This window comes from Pieris napi, chromosome 19 (genome assembly GCF_905475465.1).
Source record: "Pieris napi chromosome 19, ilPieNapi1.2, whole genome shotgun sequence".
Lineage (NCBI taxonomy): Eukaryota > Metazoa > Arthropoda > Insecta > Lepidoptera > Pieridae > Pieris > Pieris napi.
Window position 1 is genome coordinate 2,332,371 of NC_062252.1, and position 23,161 is coordinate 2,355,531.

At 33.5% G+C, this 23,161-nt stretch overlaps 1 protein-coding gene across 11 annotated transcripts; it reads right to left on the reverse strand.

The window, feature by feature from the left end:
- Positions 1 to 10,142: 10,142 nt before the first annotated feature.
- Positions 10,143 to 19,149, reverse strand: LOC125059152. Of its 11 annotated transcripts, none has more exons than XM_047663427.1 (6): positions 18,934 to 19,149; positions 18,034 to 18,330; positions 15,621 to 15,674; positions 14,766 to 14,880; positions 11,228 to 11,410; positions 10,143 to 10,969 (listed from the first exon to the last, which is right to left on the reverse strand). In XM_047663427.1, exons 2-6 carry the CDS (start codon positions 18,256 to 18,258, stop codon positions 10,593 to 10,595), a joined length of 954 nt encoding a protein of 317 aa, XP_047519383.1. In that variant the 5' UTR covers positions 18,259 to 18,330; positions 18,934 to 19,149; the 3' UTR covers positions 10,143 to 10,592. The 11 variants fall into 11 exon arrangements, with proteins under 11 accessions (XP_047519383.1, XP_047519384.1, XP_047519379.1 ...); XM_047663428.1 differs by having other exon boundaries at positions 18,034 to 18,345; XM_047663423.1 differs by having other exon boundaries at positions 18,034 to 18,549.
- Between the last annotated feature and the right edge of the window lie 4,012 nt (positions 19,150 to 23,161).

Sequence of the window (23,161 nt, forward strand, 5' to 3'; positions counted from 1 at the left end):
AGCCTATTTCATTTATTATAGATATAGTCAGACTTTACTGTGGAATGACGACATCATCCCTATGTCTTATCTATTTTAGATACCGCCTACGATCAAGTTTACCGCGTGGTTTCGCCTTTCCAAAATTCTTTCACAAGTCACGAAACCACAAATCACAGACACTGGCATTTACCAAAACCTCTACCAAGGTCAGTTATTTTATGATGAAACATCTCCAATCACTTTGAAATAACCTATAGATTACCTTTACATTTACGAGTACTAAAAAAGAAGGGTTTTAACGAATGTAAATACGATTTTTTTTTTAACTTTAAATCCTAAATTTAAATAAAACATTTCAATCTCGTCTAACGCGTAATTTTTAACATAAATTATTGAAAATAAGAATGTATCTAATAAGTCGTTTTAAGGCTTTGAAGTGCGTCACCTTTGTAAGATTGATACACTCTTATATTGAAGGACTCCATTTCAAGTTGGCTCAGAAATATGCGGCACAACTTAGTGTTATGCTCTATTGTGGAAAGACGAACGTCGAGATGATACGGATGCAGGCGTTCAAACTCAAACTCAAACTCAAAATATCTTTATTCAAGTAGGTAACTAAGTACACTTTTGAATAGTCAAGTTAAATTAATCGTAAATTTACATTTACTACCAGTTCGCAAGTCAAGGGCGTAGAGCGGGTAAGAAGAACTGGCAAGAAACTTTCCGCCACTCTTTTTAATCGCCAAGTATTGTCATACAAATTGTTTGAACTGGAGCAATTCAATCCCAAGGATTAGGATCATTTAAGTAGTCCTCAAATTTATAAAAAGCTTTGTTGATTAATTTTCGTTTAACGAGGACTTTGAATTTATTTAGTGATAATTCTCTAATTGCGCTTGGGAGTTTGTTGTAAAAACGAATACAATTTCCATATAAGGAGTGATTTATCTTTTGGAGCCTGGTTGGTCGTACACTCAAATTAGTTCTATTTCGCGTATTATACTGGTGAAAGTCACCATTTGTTTTAAAATCGTTTATATTTTTTTGGACATACAACAAGGCTTCAAGAATATATTGACCAGATAGTGTCATAATATTTAATTCCTTAAACTTATTCCGTACCGACTCCCTCGGAGAAACACAACAAATACCCCGAACAGCCCGCTTCTGCAGCACAAATATGGATTGAACCTCTGCAGCAGCACCCCACAATAAAATGCCGTACGACATAACGCTATGAAAGTAGCTATGATACACAATTTTAGCCGTGTCCTCATCAGTAAACTGTCGGATTTTCTTTACTGCATATGCTGCAGAGCTCAGCCTATTCGAAAGAGTCTCTATGTGTGGGCCCCATTGGAGTTTACTATCTATTGTTATGCCTAGAAAAACAGTTTTGTCAACAAAGTTTAGTTCACTGTCCTTAATTTTCAGGTTACCAATATCTCGCTTTACGCTAGTAGTTGTAAATCTAATACATTTTGTTTTATTCTCATTATAGACCAGTGCAGATAGCCTTTAAAATAAATAAAAAGTGAAAAAAATCACAGTAGGATGAAACCCATTAGAAAAGGAGGTGAATATGATCAAAATGAAAGGAAAAATAAATTACGGTCGATCTGAGGTCGGGAAGGGGTAGGGGGGGGAGTTTTAAGGGTAAAAAACGGTTTATCTCGATTTCCGGCAAAACTAAAAGTCCTATCGAAGAAAGTTAAATGGCAAAGTTGGAGGTAATAAAAAGATCTAAAACTTTTGTATTCACACATTTTTCACATAACCTCAAAATTTATGTGAAAAATTCAAAAAACCGAGTTTTTGGTTTTTTATTTTTATCTTTAACAAAAATATTTTTTTTTTAACGAAATTTGGTGAAAACTTACCTTTCTATGTCCCAAATACACTGTAATTTATTTGATTAAAAATATTTATTTGTTCACCTTATTTTGAATTAATATCGAAAAAACATCCTAATTTTCAATCGAAAATTCTGACGTCAAAATTTCAGCTTTTTTCAAAAAGTTGGTGTGCTTTCAGTTCGTTGAAATCTCTACTTTCCTATGGTAAAAAAATATATATATATTACCATAGTAAATCTTCTCATAAAACGCAAAAAATCGTATGCAGTAACGCCCAGAGCCGTCATCCCCTTCCCTACTTCTCTATGAAAATGTGTACCTGAATGTAATATTAAATTTCAGTTTAAACATATAACTTGTAATGATATCGTTAAAACTTTTAAGCTTATTAATTTAAAAAAAAGTAAAGATATATGGGGTATGTCAACAGTCATTTTAAATTCCGTTATTAATGTAATAAGCTCTGAATTTTCTATAATTTTTAACAGATGTATCGATTGTGGAGTCTTTCCGGACGAAATGAAATTAAGTAAGATTACACCGTTGTTCAAGGCAGGTAGTGAGTCTGATCCGTCAAACTTCAGACCTGTTTCCGTGCTCCCTGCGTTGAGCAAAGTTTTTGAAAAGATAATGCTAGACCAGCTTTCTTTACATTTTAATAAAAATAAACTCTTACATAATAAACAGTATGGTTTCACTAAGGGTCGCTCCACAATCGATGCCGGTGTGAAGTTGATTTCGGACATATTTAACGCCTGGGAAGAATCATATGATGGAGTCGGCGTCTTTTGTGACCTGTCAAAGGCCTTTGACTGTGTTCATCCTGATATACTCGTTGGAAAGCTTCAACACTATGGCGTTGATGGCAAAGCTTCCAGCCTGATGAATTCATATTTAAAGGGAAGGATCCAAAGAGTTCATGTCAATGGAGTCACCTCTCCGGGTTCGCAGGTATCAATGGGCGTCCCCCAAGGATCGATTCTCGGGCCTTTCTTATTTCTGATTTACATAAATGACCTCCCATTCTTTGTCAACGAAGTTCATGAGATGGTATTGTTTGCTGATGACACTTCACTTCTATTTAAAGTGAATAGGAATAACGTATTATTGGACGATGTAAACAATTCTATCTCTCGTATAGTTAACTGGTTTAATGTAAATAACTTATTGCTTAATAGACCAGTGCCGATAATTTTTGAAACCGAATAAAATTACAGTAGGATGAAACCCATTAGGAAAGGAGGGGAATATGATCAAAATGAAAGGAAAAATAAATTACGGTCGATCTGAGGTCGGGAAGGGGTGGGGGGGGAGTTTTAAGGGTAAAGAACGGTTTATCTCGATTTCCGGCAAAACTAAAAGTCCTATCGAAGAAAGTTAAATGGCAGTTAAATAGAGAAGTAAGGAAGGGGATGACAGGTCTGGGCGTTACTGCATACGATTTTTTGCGTTTTCTGAGAAGATTTACTATGGTAATATATATATATTTTTTTACCATAGGAAAGTAGAGATTTCAACGAACTGAAAGCACACCAACTTTTTGAAAAAAGCTAAAATTTTGACGTCAGAATTTTCGATTGAAAATTAGGATGTTTTTTCGATATTAATTCAAAATAAGGTGAACAATTAAATATTTTTAATCAAATAAATTACAGTGTATTTGGGACATAGAATGGTAAGTGTTTACCAAATTTCGTTAAAAAAAAAATATTTTTGTTAAAGATAAAAATAAAAAACCAAAAACTTGGTTTTTTGAATTTTTCACATAAATTTTGAGGTTATGTGAAAAACTGGTGAATACAAAAGTTCTAGATCTTTTTATTACCTCAAACTTTGCCATTTAACTTTCTTCGATAGGACTTTTAGTTTTGCCGGAAATCGAGATAAACCGTTCTTTACCCTTAAAACTCCCCCCCCACCCCTTCCCGACCTCAGATCGACCGTAATTTATTTTTCCTTTCATTTTGATCATATTCCCCTCCTTTCCTAATGGGTTTCATCCTACTGTAATTTTATTCGGTTTCAAAAATTATCGGCACTGGTCTATTAAGCAATAAGTTATTTACATTAAACCAGTTAACTATACGAGAGATAGAATTGTTTACATCGTCCAATAATACGTTATTCCTATTCACTTTAAATAGAAGTGAAGTGTCATCAGCAAACAATACCATCTCATGAACTTCGTTGACAAAGAATGGGAGGTCATTTATGTAAATCAGAAATAAGAAAGGCCCGAGAATCGATCCTTGGGGGACGCCCATTGATACCTGCGAACCCGGAGAGGTGACTCCATTGACATGAACTCTTTGGATCCTTCCCTTTAAATATGAATTCATCAGGCTGGAAGCTTTGCCATCAACGCCATAGTGTTGAAGCTTTCCAACGAGTATATCAGGATGAACACAGTCAAAGGCCTTTGACAGGTCACAAAAGACGCCGACTCCATCATATGATTCTTCCCAGGCGTTAAATATGTCCGAAATCAACTTCACACCGGCATCGATTGTGGAGCGACCCTTAGTGAAACCATACTGTTTATTATGTAAGAGTTTATTTTTATTAAAATGTAAAGAAAGCTGGTCTAGCATTATCTTTTCAAAAACTTTGCTCAACGCAGGGAGCACGGAAACAGGTCTGAAGTTTGACGGATCAGACTCACTACCTGCCTTGAACAACGGTGTAATCTTACTTAATTTCATTTCGTCCGGAAAGACTCCACAATCGATACATCTGTTAAAAATTATAGAAAATTCAGAGCTTATTACATTAATAACGGAATTTAAAATGACTGTTGACATACCCCATATATCTTTACTTTTTTTTAAATTAATAAGCTTAAAAGTTTTAACGATATCATTACAAGTTATATGTTTAAACTGAAATTTAATATTACATTCAGGTACACATTTTTCTAGCAATGAGATCGCAGCAGCAGGTGAAGAATCTAGGGACTTGGTCGTATTTAGTGGTACATTTGTAAAGAACTCTTCAAAAGAAGAAGCTACCTCTGGGTCAGATTTTATTAACTTCCCTTTAACTTTTAACATATAATCAGTTCGTTTGTCAGACGTTTTACCTGATTCTTCATTTATTATTTTCCAGGTAGCTTTTACTTTATCCATGCTATTTTTTATTTTTGAACTTAAATATTGAGACTTTGCAGTTTTGCAGTCTTTTTTGAAATTATTTGAATACAACCTAACATATTCCCTAAATTCCACACTAGTGTTATATTGCATTTCGTCATAGATTTCATATAATTTTAACCTTTTCCTGTGTAACTCCTCATTTGCCCAGTCACAGAAACTTGTTTTCTCAGAGACCAATAAAGTCTTTTGAGTAAATACTTTCTTGAATTCATCAATAAATGATCCAAAAAAAGTATTGTATAAATTATTAGGGGATGAGTTGCCACACAGAAATGGCATTCTATAGACCAATGCTTCTCTAAATCTGTCCAAACGGTCATTTGTAATAGGAGTTATCACAATTTTCTTCTTTTTACATGTTTTTTGTTTCCTTAATTGGAATTCAAACCATTGACCAGTGTGATCAGATTTAAATCTATTGAAAATACAAACATTCAAAGGGGCTATTTCACTATATATGTTATCTATACAAGTTGCGGTGCTAGCTGTTATTCTTGTGGGTGAATGAAATTGATTTATTAAATTGTAGGGGAGACTGGGTACACTTGATCCCTAGGGGACACTTGGTAATCTTTATTAAAAAATCTACTAAATGCGCAATCTTTTTTTAAACTAGCAACACTTGTTTGTTTATGGCAAGGTTAACTTTCTGTCATAGTTTCGTTGGACAAACATCAGTAGTTTGCAAATGGCCGGCAATCGAAATTTTCTGTGGTGATTTATATAAAATTTGGTAAGTTTTAACACGACATATTTAATAAAGTGTGATGGATTCGCTTTTTTAAAATGTGTATAGCTTTTAGAGCATTGTTTTTCCTGTGGTTTGACGCTTGTTGTTATGAAATAAGTAGTAAAGTGTTTAGAGTGATGCATGTTTCATAACCTCAATGTATTTGGGGAGATTTGATCCTCTTCCATAGGGGTGAATTGATCCCAGGGATCATGTGTCCCATAAGAGGATCAAGTCTACCATACATAAAATATTTACTTTTACACTTTTATGGCGCAATTATTTATTGGTATTTAATTTTTAGAATACGATGCCGCGAAAGTATAAAACTAAAGAAGGTTCAAGAAAAAGAAAGCCAATCGATAAAGAAAAACTAAAACTTCCGGTAGCTGCAGTTCTGGCCGGAAATACACTAAAAGGCACTGCAAAACAATATTCGGTACCTCTCATGACTTTGAAAAGATATGCTAGAAAGCAAAAAGAAAATGACGAGGAAATATCATACGAACCCAACTACAAAAAATCGCAGATATTTTCAGACCAAGAAGAAAATGATTTGGAAGAATATTTGGAAACCGCTAGTAAGTTGTATCATGGCCTCTACCCTAAGAAAGTACGTACGCTAGCTTACCAGTTCGCTAGCAAGAATAAAAAGAAGATTCCTATCAGTTGGGAAGTTAAAAAAGAGGCAAGCTACGATTGGTTTTGGGGTTTTATGGAACGCCATAAGAAATTGTCGTTGAGAAAACCCGAGGCTACAAGTCTATCAAGGGCCACTAGTTTCAATCGCCATAACGTGCAGGCATTCTTCGCAAATTTAAAAAGTTTGATGGAAAGATTCAATTTCGATCCTTCGCAAATATTCAACGTGGACGAAACAGGTATAACAACCGTTCATAAGCCCAAAAAAATTGTTGCTTGTCGAGGCCTAAAGCAAGTGTCGAAAGTGACATCTGCCGAAAGAGGAGAACTTGTCACGGTCTGTTCGGCAATTAATGCAATTGGACAAAGTTTGCCACCTTTCATGATATTTCCCAGAAAAAAACTGGCAAAACAGAATGCTTAATAATGCTCCTCCTGGAAGCAATGGTTGCCCAAATCCCAGTGGCTGGATGACTGCTGCTACATTCATGCATTTTTAAGTAAAAATTTGAAAATTAAAACTGATTCAAAATTATGTGATTTATATTTTAGCTGCCCTTATAATTAGTTCCCTTTATAAAATTGGATTTCTAGCAAAAAAGAAAATAAAGTAAACTCACGTGATTCATGTGTCCCCTATGTATGGGAGATTTGATCCCCCGGGATCAAAGCTCCCTTATGGTTGGGAACAAGTGTCCCTGATATAAGGGACACATGATACACGTCCATGGTATGAAGTTTTATGAAATTATGACTAAAATTGTAAACAAATCATGCCCTCTTTCGGATTGTTGATAGATATTTATATTCGAAACATAGAAATATAAAAATTTTAGCAATAATGTAGAGAGTAATAAATTTAGAGAGCAAAATACAAAGGTGGGATCAACCCTCCCCAGCCTCCCCTATGAACGAAAAAGACTAAGTATGCGTACACTTGAATTAGAATGACAAAGTAAATTGACATTAAAGTCCCCACACACAATTAGCCCTTTATTACACTTTACTAATTTACACAATATCTCCTCTAATACATTTTCAACATTATTATAGACAGCTGACGGAGGACAATATAGACATACAACAATGAATTGCTCCAGTTCCACACAGGAGATTTCAATAGTTAGTTCTACAGAGAGGCTGATAATATCCTTTCTTTCTTTGCATTTAAGTTTTTTACTTATTAGGATTAATGAGCCACCATGAATTGCATTTTCTCTGCAAAACACACTACCAACCCTGTGGTTACAAAAATTAAACAAAACTTCATATTTTTTTAGCCAGTGCTCTGTTATGCACAAAAAGTCTATTTTTTGACTATTCAAGAATAGTTCAATTTCTAATTCTTTATTTTTCATCCCCTGTATCTTTTGATGAACCACAATAATTTTTTGGGAATGAATTTTATCACATAATATACTTACCTTATTATTGCAAGAGTGGTGCTCTGTTGTCCTATTATCTAATTTAAATAAATATTATTTGGAATTTCTTCCAAGGTCTTATAATCTAATGCTTGCTCAATAGAAGCAAGGGGTCTAGCCAAATTCTTGGCTGTCATCTCTATAAAATATGATAGCGAAACAGCTATCTGTCTTTTTAAGAAAGCAGGTAGGTAATAATATCTACCCTTTGTAATAAAAAACTTTTTTGTATACCTATTGGTATCTATGACACAAAATTTATCATTATACATTGCCAATGTATGCAATGTTTGATTAAGAATATATCTTGTGTCATTTTCTTCCTTAGGAAAGCTTTGGCTATAGGGAAATGTAAACATAACAATCCTCTTAGAGTCTAAACAACAAAGTTTTTCATATAATACTAAAAGATCATGTTTATTTACATTTCCCCTGTTCCCTATAAAAATTATTAAATTATTACATTTATCATTGTTTTTGATTATATGATTTTTCACAATGTTTTTAAATGTGGCATTGGGATAGCAGCTATTTATAAATGTTTGGCCGTCATTTAATTGTACAATAGTACCCATGTCCTTACCCATTTCATCGGAATACATTAAATTCCTTTCTTTGCAGCAGGTATTAATCTGAACAACTCCGAACAACGTAATATTAAGTAATGTTATGAAAAATATAAAACGTTTTTTTCGTTTTATATTTTTCTTTACCTATTTCTGACTTTTTTTATAGAACAGGGGGCAAACGGGCAGGAGGTTCATCTGATGTTAAGTGATGAGTGCCTTTAAATTGGTAGGCTATTTTCTTGAAGGACCCTAAGTCTAATTGGTTCCAAAATACTTCAGTGGGCAATGGTTTCCTCATAGTGGTGCGCGGCAAAAACTGCCTTAAGAAACGCTCAGTTTTGGAACGACGGACGTCGACGACGCTCTATATTTTATATGTTGCTTGCGAATAAACGATAGAATACAGTTGCAAAATGCAATAAATGCATGTGATATTTATTGTACTTTGATATCTTATTAAGACTTAAAAATGCTGCATATGTATTTATATTAACACATCGTAAGCACTGTTCATTTATTAATGTTTTATAAAACACTTGAGCATTGTTAATGCCTCGTGACTATCGGCGTCTAACGTATTGCATAACGTTGTAGTGAAGTTATCCCTATCACTTACATTCTCGTGGGAACAACACGCAAATACATAGTCGAAACAACTAACATCACCGCATACACGAATTCAAATACTCTTCATTTCGTAGTCGACAAAAGGTGGTCTTTTGTCGCCTATTTACATATCAAAAACATACATAACATTCTAATAACGAATTATAATCGGTTTAATGAAGGAAAATAAAGCAGGCAAAAATAAACATAATTAAGTAATGTCTAATAGGTCATTTAGACAAGAATCAGGAAATAGGTCCTAGTTAATTACGAATAGAAAGTGTCTTGGAACGAGTTTCTAGATAACTGTAGAACATGTATATGGCGTGAATTTTAACAGCTGATTTTTTGTTTTGCTGTTTCTTCAAAAGTAAATTTTGTAAAAATAAAATTGGTATATATTACCCAATATTTAAGGTACGAACTTCATGCCTCGTAATCCCCCAGTGGAATATGGGGCAGACAAACTTCTCTGTTTGTATCATTGGTCTTATAGGCAAGTAGATCAGTAACCTAACACATACCATAAATTGTTGACTCATACCTGTTTTTTTTTAATGAGCTGAAAGTGCGCTTACGCAGGCCCGCGCCATGGATCGAGCTTGACTCGGGGACTGTGGGACTGGGTCTAAACTCAAAAACCCTCTGCTCATCACACTCCCTTAAAATGGGCCCTCGGGGTTCGCCAGGCATTCTAATACGCATTCTATTCTGCCACATCTCTGAAAATCACCTGAAGGTATGCCGGATTCCTAACAATTTTTTCCTTCACCGTACGAGCAGTTAATTGTGTTTGTAGAAATGAAAGTCCATTAGGCAATCAACTTTTTTACTTTTTTTGCTCATTGGCAAATGTGAGCGTAATTAAGTGCTAACAAACCAATGAAAATAATAAAATAAAATAAGTTTCTGTAGGTGAAGAATCTAATCAATTAAACAAAGATTTTTGATATTAAATTTTATTGAATACCTTATTAATACAGTATTTACTTATTACTTAAATATATTAACGTGATTTTTGGTTCTTAACGGAAACTTCACAATACACAACACAATATAATAAATAATTTATTGTCTTGACTAGTTTTAACTTTAACTAATTATTTTCATGTTTATTATATCTTAAATGTTCATATAAGACCAGTAATTTTTAGGTATAAAAGTCATAAAATAATGTATATTAGATTAAAAGTGTATATTTAAAAAAAGTATAAATACTTCTATGTATTACAAAAATACGATTATATATTCTCAACAGTTACTGTATAATATATGGCCTGATTATCGTAAGTTTTTTCTTTCAGGAACAGTAATGTGTGTTTTGATAATCGGTTTATTTTAAATAAATAAATAAACTAAATCTAACATTGAAAAATAACAATAATCATTTACTTTTTTTTAAATTAATAGCTTAATGATAAAGATAATTTGATTCGTATGTCAGAATCAGAACTCATATATTTGAAACCTATCAAATGCCGCGTAACGTAAAATAAAATGAGAGACTCTGTGTCAATTACAACAGCTTTTTCCACTTTTCTTCGCAAGATAATTTCTTCCATTCTCTATGCTTTAAATTTGTTGAAATAATTTCATTTAATTATTAAATTAAACATTAACAAATGACCTTAATAATCTGTGTAACCGCGCGTTGTCTGTCCAACTCCATCTAGCGATACAGGTCTGTAGTAATTTTGCATTTCCCCCCAACCTCTTGGCGCCACATTGAAATTGGGCCCACTAACAAGCGGTAAACGCGGGCTTTTTGGTGAAGCGTAGACATCATTCAACTTTGTCGGTGCCATTGGGACTGGAATTTCTACATTTTCGAGTTTAATAATAGGAGATGTAACTGGGAAGGGTTCCATTTTTGGTATATTTGAAGTATGTTTTAGCGCTGATTTCGGGTAAGTTTTTTGGTTACGCAAACTAGATGGCGGGCGGTATGGCGTGTCATGGTTGGCGACCGGTGTTGGTGTTTGCGAAATATTTGATGTGTTTCTTCCTGAAATTGATAATAGAATATGTTAGAGTAATAGCAAACAATAATTAGTATTATTATTACATTTCTTCCGTCCATGACATATTAAGATTAAACAAGAACATTAACATTAGATTACAGGCCTATTTAAAAATTAATCGAAAACAAGTTCATGTATATTATATGTTTGAATAAAATATAAACTGATTTTCAGTTCTTTCATTATTTTTTCAAGTGGTCAATAATGCGAATAGCGTATACTAAATAAATGTATGCCATTACCTCGTCCCTCATGAACCCATTTGACAGAGCGCTTCTTCCGATTGACATACATGCTCTGCCCCTTGGACATTTGGTTACTGGAATCAGATAAGGACTTGGAGATGGCTCTCGCGAGGTCCATCTGTTCCTTTACCGTCGGATGAACACCCGGCACGTAGAACGCTGATGATGCGAAGGTCTTTTCTGGAATTATCAGGGTAAGATGCTTTCAAGAGATTTCCTTGAATTTCTTACAATAACTTATACTTGTGATTGAATGTTTTTATTATAGGAAACATTCTGTTCGTGAGAATAAAACTTCCTATATTTATTGACCGACCTATAAGTACAATTATTAAGACCTTGTTAAATACAATAAATCTTGATTAATTAATAACATGACCTCAATAATAAAAAGTAGAGTCAGCAGTGAACTTGGTCCTAGTTCGATAAGAAGTTGATAAGATAATACGGCAATGACCACGTTTTGCGTGTACGCAATATCAGCAGCTCGAAGTTTATAACAAAACAATTTTAATCCTTTGTCCAATGCATACGTAATAGCTGAAAAATGTTTTGTCCGAACGAGCTTATCTCACGAACGACTGGTTCAAATTGAATAATTGTTTTAGAGTTTGATAGTACATTTATTATTGAAATACGAATTTATTTGTTGATAAGTTTTCTATTAAAATCGCTGGTAAGATTTCTATAGTAGGCTCGATTGTGTATATTGATGTTAATCATACAATCGTAAAAGGTTAGAAGTTAGAAACGTTTCTAAGTATACAACATTAGAATGGCGCCTTGCCAAATGTACAAAACATAATGTGGATTTAGAATTAGCTATTGTATTCGTTCGGATAATTTCATGATTTTCTTATAAAAATTCTTAAAAAGGTTTTATTCAATGGGTCATAGATTATGTACTTAAGTATTTCCTTATTGACATACAATTAAGCTACTTCCTAAATATTTAACTTCATATGCCTCAATAGAAAATGGCATGGCAAACGGGCAGGAGGCTCACCTGATGTTCAGTGATACCGCCGCCCAAGGACACTTTCAATGACAGAGGGCTCGCCAGTACGTTGCCGGCCTTTTAAGAATTGGTACGTTCTTTTTTCGGAAGGACCCTACATCGAATTAGTTCGGAAATACTTCAGTTGATTCCACATAGTGGTGATGCGCGTCAAAAACTGCCTTAAAAACGCTCAGTTGTGGAACGTAATTGTTTTAACATGGAAAAAACATTGTACCCTGTAACCATGGTAACACAACCAGTAAAATAATTATTCCATTTTTACATTACGGTACTAGTATCTGCGACTGTAAATTAGGTCAAACAGTATAGGAAATTATAACAAGCCTTTGCTTAGTGTATCATATTACTTAAAGATTAATACGGATTTTACATTATCATTGCATCGACAAAACGGAAATGACGTCATTGCCTGATCCACGTGAGCCACTACAAACATGACTCCGCTCAAACATGTCTGCCATGTAGTCTGTTTGTTCGAGAACAATTGGGATTATGAACCTTGCAGTGTCAAAAAGGAAAGCTTGAGCTAATAGTACGAGATCCGACCGCGTGATTTATACGTTCATATGTTTGATTAATAAAATATAATTTTTATCGATATTTATAACTAAACCAATGCAGATCCGCAAAGGTGGCCATCCAAATTTGGCCGCAATTAATTTTAATTAAAATGTAATTAATTATTTATTTTTGAACAATTACGTTCACTTGTAATTGTTAAAAAATATATTTCATTAGAAAGAAATATACCTGAGATACCGAGAAAGTTCAAGGTGCCATCCCTCACTTGGCCGCAACCTAATGTCAGCCAGGTGTAAACAGGTATAATTTCGTTAAATATATACGTTCATAATGTATTATCATGTTATACATACCAAATTGAAGATTAATTCTTTCCCTACATGATGAGATATAGGTGCCTATGCAAAAATGCCCGCAAATAGTGACTGCCAACGATTAAAGATAAATAAAAGCGAGAGAAACTTAAGATAAACACCCCATGTCGAATAAAGATAGAGCATCCCAGCTGCTTGTCGTTTTTATGCTACTGCGAATGCGTCCATAGATAAGGGGCTCAACTAGTAGCTCGCGTATTTGCTTGGAGTTTAAAATACTCCAAAAATTGAGCAGTAAAAATAATATGTCATAATAATTAATCTACCAAACTAGTGTTTTCAATATTTTTTTAATTATATTCAACTAAAACAATATTGATATGATTGCAATATTCAGTACGGTATTTAGTTGAGCACCTTGCCTATGGACGCATGCGCAGTAGCATAAAAACGACAAGCAGCTGGGATGCTCTATCTTTATTCGACATGGGGTGTTTATCTTAAGTTTCTCTCGCTTTTATTTATCTTTAATCGTTGGCAGTCACTATTTGCGGGCATTTTTGCATAGGCACCTATATCTCATCATGTAGGGAAAGAATTAATCTTCAATTTGGTATGTATAACATGATAATACATTATGAACGTATATATTTAACGAAATTATACCTGTTTACACCTGGCTGACATTAGGTTGCGGCCAAGTGAGGGATGGCACCTTGATCTTTCTCGGTATCTCAGGTATATTTCTTTCTAATGAAATATATTTTTTAACAATTACAAGTGAACGTAATTGTTCAAAAATAAATAATTAATTACATTTTAATTAAAATTAATTGCGGCCAAATTTGGATGGCCACCTTTGCGGATCTGCATTGGTTTAGTTATAAATATCGATAAAAATTATATTTTATTAATCAAACATATGAACGTATAAATCACGCGGTCGGATCTTAGCCTATAAGGAAGTGTCCAAATATTTTAAATTACTCTTTATTTATTGTTAAATATTGCTTTTCCAACAATGTCAATATTATTACTTATTTAACTATAACTGTATTTAGCAGTGTTGGCCAAGTGGCTTCAGCGTGCTCCCGTCCCTGAGGTCGTTGGTACGAGCCCCGATTGGATTACCAATGGACTCTGTCAATGTGCGCATTTAACATTCTCTCGAAGGAAAACTTGAGGAAATCGGCTTGCCTTAGACCCAAAAAGTTGACTCCGTGTGTCACGCACAGGCTGATCACCTACTCGCCTATTAGATTGAAAAATGATTATGAAACAGATATAGAAATCTGAGACTCAGACGTAAAAAGCACCCCTTCACTCTTTTAACTATAACACAATTTACATGTGTATGTATAGATGTTAAAAAGCCTTTATTTTGGTATCGTTTCTTATCATTTACAAAAGGCTTTGTCTCATGCTTGGTTTTAAATATTATGGTAAGGTAATTAATAACTGGGACTGCAAACATATTGGAATTATTGTAAAAGAGGTCGTTTAGTACGGACAGTACGGTGTAGCCGAATCAGCACTTATTAAGTAAGAACCGTTTTAATAGAAATGCAAATAAAATGTCATATTTAATGAAATACCTCGAACTTGACAGGTTGACAACTTTATATCCGTTGAGGTTTTATTAAAATGTTCTCGCGTATAATATAAAAATATTACTAACCGAATTTGCGGTCTTTCTTAATGACATGCTCCTCAGCATCAGCCGCTGGAGTGAAGATCTTGTTCAGATCGACTTCCTTGTCTCCCACGATGACTGGTTTGTTATCTAGGTCGTCCTGAAATTTGTATAAGATAGTATAGCATACCTACTATTTTTTATTGTGAATATTATGACGGTGAACAATGGCGATTTTGCCGGTAATTATTACAGTTTACGAATAACAAACAATAATTTTAAATGACTTGGATATTTATAATACGTTCTAATTAAAATTAAAAAGATCTCAGTGTTATGATTTATGTATAAATGTAATGGTAATGTGTTGTATAGTTCTATATAGGACATGCAAGTTGCATTTTCATACACTTGACTTTAGACGTGAAACTTTTAACAACTTTAAAAAACTCCGATTTTAGTCGGGTTTCATAAGCGAGAGATTTCAGTCTTTCGAAACTGTCACAAAATCAATCAAGGTTTTACCGTCCTTATTTCAAGTAAGGCAGGTTTTTTATTATATATATATCTAAAAGTTTGTTGAGAACTAAATAATAAAAAAGGGTTTAGGAGTCGTTAGTTTGTTAAAATTATGTAAGTAGCATAATTCAAATATAAATACATATACTTAACATGCATTTAAAAGAAAATTAAACCGTAAACGTCAGAACAGCTTCTATCGAGATATATTTTCTTTTAAATGAAAAGGCAATATTTCATGCATTTATTAGAATTATTAGATAACACTAAGTCTGAAATGTGAAAAAGTGTTCGTAAAGTATACGTCTGTAGTTATAACGCATAATTATTAACACTCTCCTGTGAATATTTACAAAATGATTTTAACATTATTTGTCTTACAAGCGGCTCTTCTGGAAGCTGTATGGAGGGGTCCTGGACCACATCGACGTCATTCTGTATGTTCAAATAATTATTTTAATTCAGGAGATTGATATATAATATATAGTTAACTAGTTCGCGCTATTCATGGATAACTCTGAATTAATTTATCGTAGGGTGACAAATTTATCTCCTCAATAGTGATACCAAACAGAAATACTGAGCTTTGATAACTATATTTCTACTGAGTTGCTATTTTTCGTTTTTATTTTGTTGGGTTTAGTTCTAATCCAATTTCATATTATTCTATATCATTTTAATATTGGGATAGCTGAATTAAGTGTAGTCTATGCCGTAACTAATTTATCAAATGAAGTTGCTTCAACTTAATTTTAAACGTGGACAAAAGTTATTTGTTACCATTATTTTGATAAAAAATTACTTAATAATTCACGATTTATAATAATATCGCTAATGTTTTATTTGTATGTTTTTCAGATATATATATATTTGCAAGAATGCTACTGTTATTTAGTCAAGTTAACAATACGATTCCAAAACAGATCCATCCACATACATAATAAATAACTAGTTTTTGGCCCAAACCCAACAGACACGATGTTTTGGAGCAAACGGTGTCTTTTTGTTTTGGAATGGGGACGAATCGAGCGTTGAATGATCAATGAGTGAAATTTTAACACATTTCCTGACAAGTTTCAAAATTATCCTATCAAATAAATGGTACATATTATCAAAGAATTTCTGGAATATTTTATTAAGATTTAAGAGGGTACTATTTAAAAATAATCTCAATTTACTTTTAATATCTTGTAATAGTTATTTTAAACTGATTTAGAATATTTGAAAGAAAACATTAAATGATTATCAAAGACAATATTTTTACGTTTACTAAGCAATATTCGAAAACACTTCAGACAGTAAAAGTTCACAATTGTTTTGGTTCGTACTTGAAAACCGGGGTCATTGAATTTGAACTTTTAAAATATTATTTTTAACCGTGTTGGCGTCGGTTACTCGGGTTCGATGTCCGGCAGATTAAAATTCAGATCACTGCCTCATCAAGCGAAGTGTAAATAAAACAGGTGCTCTTTACACGACATTTTGATACTTGAAATAATGAAGAAAATAAGCAGCTGTTTAATCGCACTAATTAATTTCTGCAATAAATTATAATGTATTTAGAATTGGTTTAAAGATAAATTTTCTAATATATAACTGCATTAATACTAAAATATTTAAAAGACATATTTCACAGAAATACGTTGAAATATGTATTATTAATTGATATTTCTCTAAATGAAAGATTAATTCGGGTTTTCTGCGCAACAAAATATCGAAATTATAAATTCACCAACATCGCAAATATTTCTTTTATTCATGTTTAACGGCCGTTGATGATGTCATGTTTTCGTTATTTCATATTTAACTTGTAGCAGCTAGAGTTTGTTGATTTTCTAAACCAGCCTAGAATCTTTGTAGACTAGAAGAGGTGAGTGACATGACCTACACCTGTAGGATCTTGATACGGTGCCAAGGTTTACAATAATTAATCAGACATCTATTTTTATTGATTTATCCTAAGGTAATCTGATTAAAAGTACTAAGAACATAACTTTGAAATTCTCTATTACAAACTTCGCCAATATAGACATTCATTTCTTCCTCCTTACTGAAGGTTCTATTTTTTAATCCTCAATTTCTCCTAGGAATCTCGGAATCTAGATCTAGTTTCTATCTGCTCTTGCGATGAAACCCGTTAATCCCGTTAAAAAAAAGTTGCATTAAATATTAATTCAGTTACGATGTTTTTATATTCAAAGAAACATAAGTTTTTATCGACGGCTAGATTGAATTTTGTAGTCTACAGCGTCAGAAATACCATTTCACATTGTTAAACATCTTATTCTAAAATCTCCTTTTGATATCAAAGAGAATAATTAATTACTACTATATCACATCCGCCTACTATAACATATAAAGTATGAACTATAAACTATTGTCTATGGCTTCAAGGTTCTTCTATTTTAACTAGATCTGGAGATACGCCAGGAGCAGTTGCAATCGTTATAAGTAATACTTTTATATGACCAATAGTTACGACCGAACCTTTGATGTAAAATTTTTTTATTGATATATTGTCTAATGCGTATTTCATTATAGTTTTTTCATGATTCATAACGTCTTAGGTCATCTTATATTATGCTTTTGTAGTTAGTAGTGTTTCTTTATTTAGCTTATCTATAGCTACATATAATATTACTCATAAGCGTACTTAGTTTAAAATATGCTTAGTATTATACGTAAGTTAAAATATTGTTTGGCAATATACATACGATATGTTAAAGAGCCCAATATGCCTCCTTGCGCCACACCCGGTTAGAAGCTTAGCACTAATTGTAATAAATTAACTTACCCAACTTACAGGGAACAACTTATAACTGAGGTTGGTAAGGAATTCCTTCTTTTGAGGATCAAACATATCCGATGGTTTAAATCCACGCTTCGTAATGAGGGTGCTGTTGACTTTGGAAGAGCTTTTGACATCGTCGAAAGCGTCCTTGTGGACCACTCGATCGTTGATTTTGTGGATACTTGACATTTTGTTGGAGGAAAATTGGCTCTCACTTATTGTCATCATCTTCACTGTTTTAAATGTCTATATTACTTATAAACACTAGTTTTTCTCACTATTGATGACTTCGCTTTGACACTACAATGTTACCAACTGACGTCAATGTAAGACACATAGACATGACAAAATTTTCATATATGAGCCAAAAATTTGATGTCATATAATAGTGAATTCTTTTTTTACTAGAATAGAGATGGTTTTCCTTTCAAAATGAAGCTCAAGATAAATCGAGACTTAAAAATTTAGATCACTTACTACTTAAAATTTTCAAGCTAAAAGTTTGCAAAGCAAGATGATCTGTAATGTAAGAAAAATAAGGTGTAAAATCTCGTGTACTATTTTAAACAAAAATAGCACAAAAACCGTTGCCAGGCGAATTATTTCATGTTCTGTTTACGAAGACGAGAAACACTGTAATAGCATTTTTATTGACGTTTTAACAATATTCCAGATCAAATTGTTGCAAAAGTTTAAAATCTAATTTGCAAATAAAAACCAGAAGTTAATCTTCAAAACTGTTAAGCTAGACTAAAAGCCGGTTATTATAGCAATAACATTAACTAATTATCAGCGAATATATAAGTCTGGACTTTATATATTTATATGAATAATGGACAACTTGAGAATCTATATAAATTACTAGCTATATAAATATTAAAAAGTTTTATCCACGTTTCCTACCAGTAATGGTTTTAAAAATCCCTTAAAATTTTATAGCCAAATAACGTAATTAATTAAAATTATATTTATAATGTCATAATGCCAAATCAACGAAAGTGAATTATTCGTCAGATGGTAAGGCCAAAGCCCACGCGACACAATCACAAGACACAACAAAAACACTGTACATTTAAAACGATGTGTGTTTGACGCGAGGAGTTTTCTGACTAACTAAAATAAGTCTCACCGCATTGCATAATGCGCAGAAAAGCTTCGTGTGGTGTAGGGTGACCGAGATGTAATGGTTTTTCCAGACAGTTTCATTTTTGTGGTTATTTAAACTGTAGCGCCACCTACAATCTTATCAATCGCCAAACTACTGATGCAGCATACTCTGAAACGAAGTTATTCCAGCCGCTAAGGATATGCAACTTCTCAACATTAGCCACTACGGCCTTCTGGCCATTCAGTGGTTAGACTGGTTTGAGCAGTCCTTTAGGTTACGTTTCTCAATAAAACTAATTCTGTGATTTCATATGAAATTTAGCATGTTGATGCCATTAAAATTCCAGATGGAATCGAACTGTGGAAATGACTCCCGGTCTTCTGGTCCCGGTTTTCGGAGGTCTTCCCTGTGAGATGCGACCTCCAATTATTCAAAGTTAGAGTGAACTCCTCCCTCAAAGGCCGGCAACCCACCCAGTAAAAATGGGTAGCATGGGATGCGATGACTGCCGTTTATTTGCGTCCCAAAGGCTCGTTTGCCCACCTATTATATGAAAAAAGAAAAAAAATATATAATTTGTAATATTTTTTTGTTTCTTTAAAATAGCAACCGATCGATTGGAGACTTATAAACTAAGAAGGCAGACTAAACATATTTTTAAGAGGTCATGTATAAAACCATAGCAATATAATTTCCGTACGAATATTAATTCGGCTGTTTTGACAGCTCAGATTAAAACAGTTGATATTAACGCAGGACTGTCCCACAAAAAACGAAATTTAATACGCACTAGCTCACGATCAGTTGCCAGAGTCTAAATTTGTACTCCACAACTCCGCCCGCCCGTTTCGCTGTTTCGCCATCGAACCAACTATTCAGCCTCCTCATATTTACACATTCGCTGAAATACTTAGTATCGATCAACGAAACAACCAATATGTTCCACTTATTGGAAATGGTTTATAGATTAGAATAACACAACCGAAAGGAAAAACATTATAGCATCGTTAGAACGTTAAATGCCAAAGATTTAAGATAATAATTGTTTATAATATTTTCGCTTCCTGCCCTACATTACCTGTAAGGCCATCAGATGCACTCGGCCAATGCAATTTCATGAATGTAAGTGTTAAATGATATCTGTAGCATCAACTATCAAGTTTCTTAACTGAAATTTAACTTCATTGCTAAAACGAGTATTAAGAATATCTTCTTCTTCAATCCGTCCTGAGCGTCGTGGTCAGTAAGAAAGCATCTCGAGAGGACTATCTGCTTTCACCGGTTTCTGTCCAGCGCCTCTCTTATGACAGTGTAGAGTTTTGAGGACGATGAGTCTTTCACTTGATCGGTCCATCTGGTGCCACTTTTGCCTTCTGTGTTAACAACCACGATCAGTTTCTCCAAGTTCTCATCGCCTCTGCGCATTGTATGACCGAAATAAGATAGTATTTTCTGTCGGCATATGGTAGACACTAGACAGGTGAGTTCGTATGCGGAGTTGGGTCAGGATCGATGGTACGCTTTGCAGTCTACTTAGCATTTCCCAGCACCACATCTCAAAAACATCGATCCTTTGCCTTTCTCGAACTAAGATAGTCCGCGTTTCATCTTCATACAGGAAGATAGGAAGATAGGGCTGTAAGTCACACCGGAGAAGTATGGTATGACACTACCGGCTCTTATTTTTTTATGGACTATCGGAAAATACTAGAATGTTTGTGTCGTAATTAATTCGACGACTTCGACTAACGCCCACGCGCTTGGTCCGCCGGTACCATCGCTATCATTCATCCATCCAGACCATCATTTTTCTTCTTTTCATTTCGTAATAAGACCCCTTATTCCTGGAGAACCCCCATACAAATGACCCACTATTTTGTGTCACTATCTCCCGGCCTATATATTATGTATTCCATCTTTAGCTATCTATATGTTTAGTATAATTGTTTTTTGTTTTAAATCATTTATGTTAGCTGTAGGATTATGATGTAAAAAATATTGTAAGTATATAAAATGCACAACTATTGGCTGTCGTCTGCATCTAATGTATTAAACTGTTAGTCCGAACTGAATTTAACGCTATCAGAAATGTTTATATTCTTTTTACAATTATTAATTTACCTTTTTTTAATGTTATCGCTAAGTTAAAAAGGAATGGGCTGGGATGAACACTGCCATAATCAATGTAAAAAGCGTGAACGTTAGTTCACAAGTATTCATTAAAAAGATCAATGTTAGATAATTCAGATTACTAAGTTTTATTAGAGGTTTTACATAAGAAATAAAATTACTTAATTATACAAATATAAAAATAACTCTACTCCGACAAATACTAATTGAATGTTTGCAAATACATGAACTAGATTTGAGTTGGAATTCTCTAATCAACGCAATTAACGAGTCAAATAAAATTCAGGGTCAATGAGCGAGTGTTTAGCATAATACGAAATGTTTTGTTAAAATCCTGCAATGTGATAGTGTTATAACGTACGGCAAGGTATTCAAATGAAAAGATCTATTTATTTATTAACACTTCGTAGCATACAGAAATATAATACAATTGACATAATTAAATGAAAATAATAATAATAATCAGTGGCACTACTTTAGGTTTCAGATTTCTGAATCTGTTTCATGATCATTTTTCAATCTAATACGCAAGTAGGTGATAAGCCTGTGCCTGATACACGCCGTCAACTTTTTTATGTGTCTTAGACATGTCGGTTTCCTCACGATGTTTTTCTTCACCGTTCGAGCGAATTTTAAATGCGCACATAGAAAAAAAGTCCATTGGTGCACAGCCGGGGATCGAACCTACGACCTCAGGGATGAGAGTCGCAAACTGAAGCCACTAGGCTAACATTGCTCTCCATTAAATGAAAAGGAGGGAAATTTACCGCTTCTATGACATGTTCTTTTACCCAAAACGGGTCAAATAAATAAGCTAGACTAAGTAGGTACTAACAAAAGATACACTAAATTGGATTGTAGAATTGTGAAATTTACCGCCAATTTATCTACAACTTCGAGGCAAAGTCTATCTTTATAGTAGTCCTATGAAATATTACTGTATAACCAAGTAATATCAGATTTATATTTTATCCTATCAAACTATTGCTGACTTATCTTATCTTATTTTTTGACAGAAGCCGTATTCCGGGTCCATGTTTGAGGCGTGGTATTATGGTATGGTATATGGTACGTGGTACATGTATGGTAAGTTTATGTACGAGTATATTACAACTGCCACTAAGCAACTTTACTTATTTATAGACTCGATGAAGCTACTCGCGAAAAAAGAAAAAAAAAACAGACCTTTTTGGGTCTGGGTTTAGACCAGTGCAGATAGCCTTTAAAATAAATAAAAAGTGAAAAAAATTACAGTAGGATGAAACCCATTAGAAAAGCAGGGGAATATGATCAAAATGAAAGGAAAAATAAATTACGGTCGATCTGAGGTCGGGAAGGGGTAGGGGGGGGAGTTTTAAGGGTAAAAAACGGTTTATATCGATTTCCGGCAAAACTACAAGTCCTATCGAAGAAAGTAAAATGGCAAAGTTGGAGATAATAAAAAGATCTAAAACTTTTGTATTCACACATTTTTCACATAACCTCAAAATTTATGTGAAAAATTCAAAAAACCAAGTTTTTGGTTTTTTATTTTTATCTTTAACAAAAATAAATTTTTTTTAACGAAATTTGGTGAAAACTTACCTTTCTATGTCCCAAATACACTGTAATTTATTTGATTAAAAATATTTATTTGTTCACCTTATTTTGAATTAATATCGAAAAAATACCCTAATTTTCAATCGAAAATTCTGACGTCAAAATTTCAGCTTTTTTCAAAAAGTTGGTATGCTTTCAGTTCGTTGAAATCTCTTCTTTCCTATGGTAAAAATATATATATATATTACCATAGTAAATCTTCTCAGAAAATGCAAAAAATCGTATGCAAGAAGTAAGGAAGGGGATGACAGGTCTGGGCGTTACTGCATACGATTTTTTGCGTTTTCTGAGAAG

Bases quoted from the DNA above. Each gene is read 5' to 3' on its own strand.
- LOC125059152 (XM_047663427.1), bottom strand. From the start codon at position 18,258: ATGATGACAATAAGTGAGAGCCAATTTTCCTCCAACAAAATGTCAAGT. The intron at 14,881-15,620 runs GTAAGACAAATA...TACAAATTTCAG, and splicing joins AGCTTCCAGAAGAGCCGCTT to GACGACCTAGATAACAAACC. The intron at 10,970-11,227 runs GTAATGGCATAC...TATCAATTTCAG, and splicing joins ATGGGTTCATGAGGGACGAG to GAAGAAACACATCAAATATT.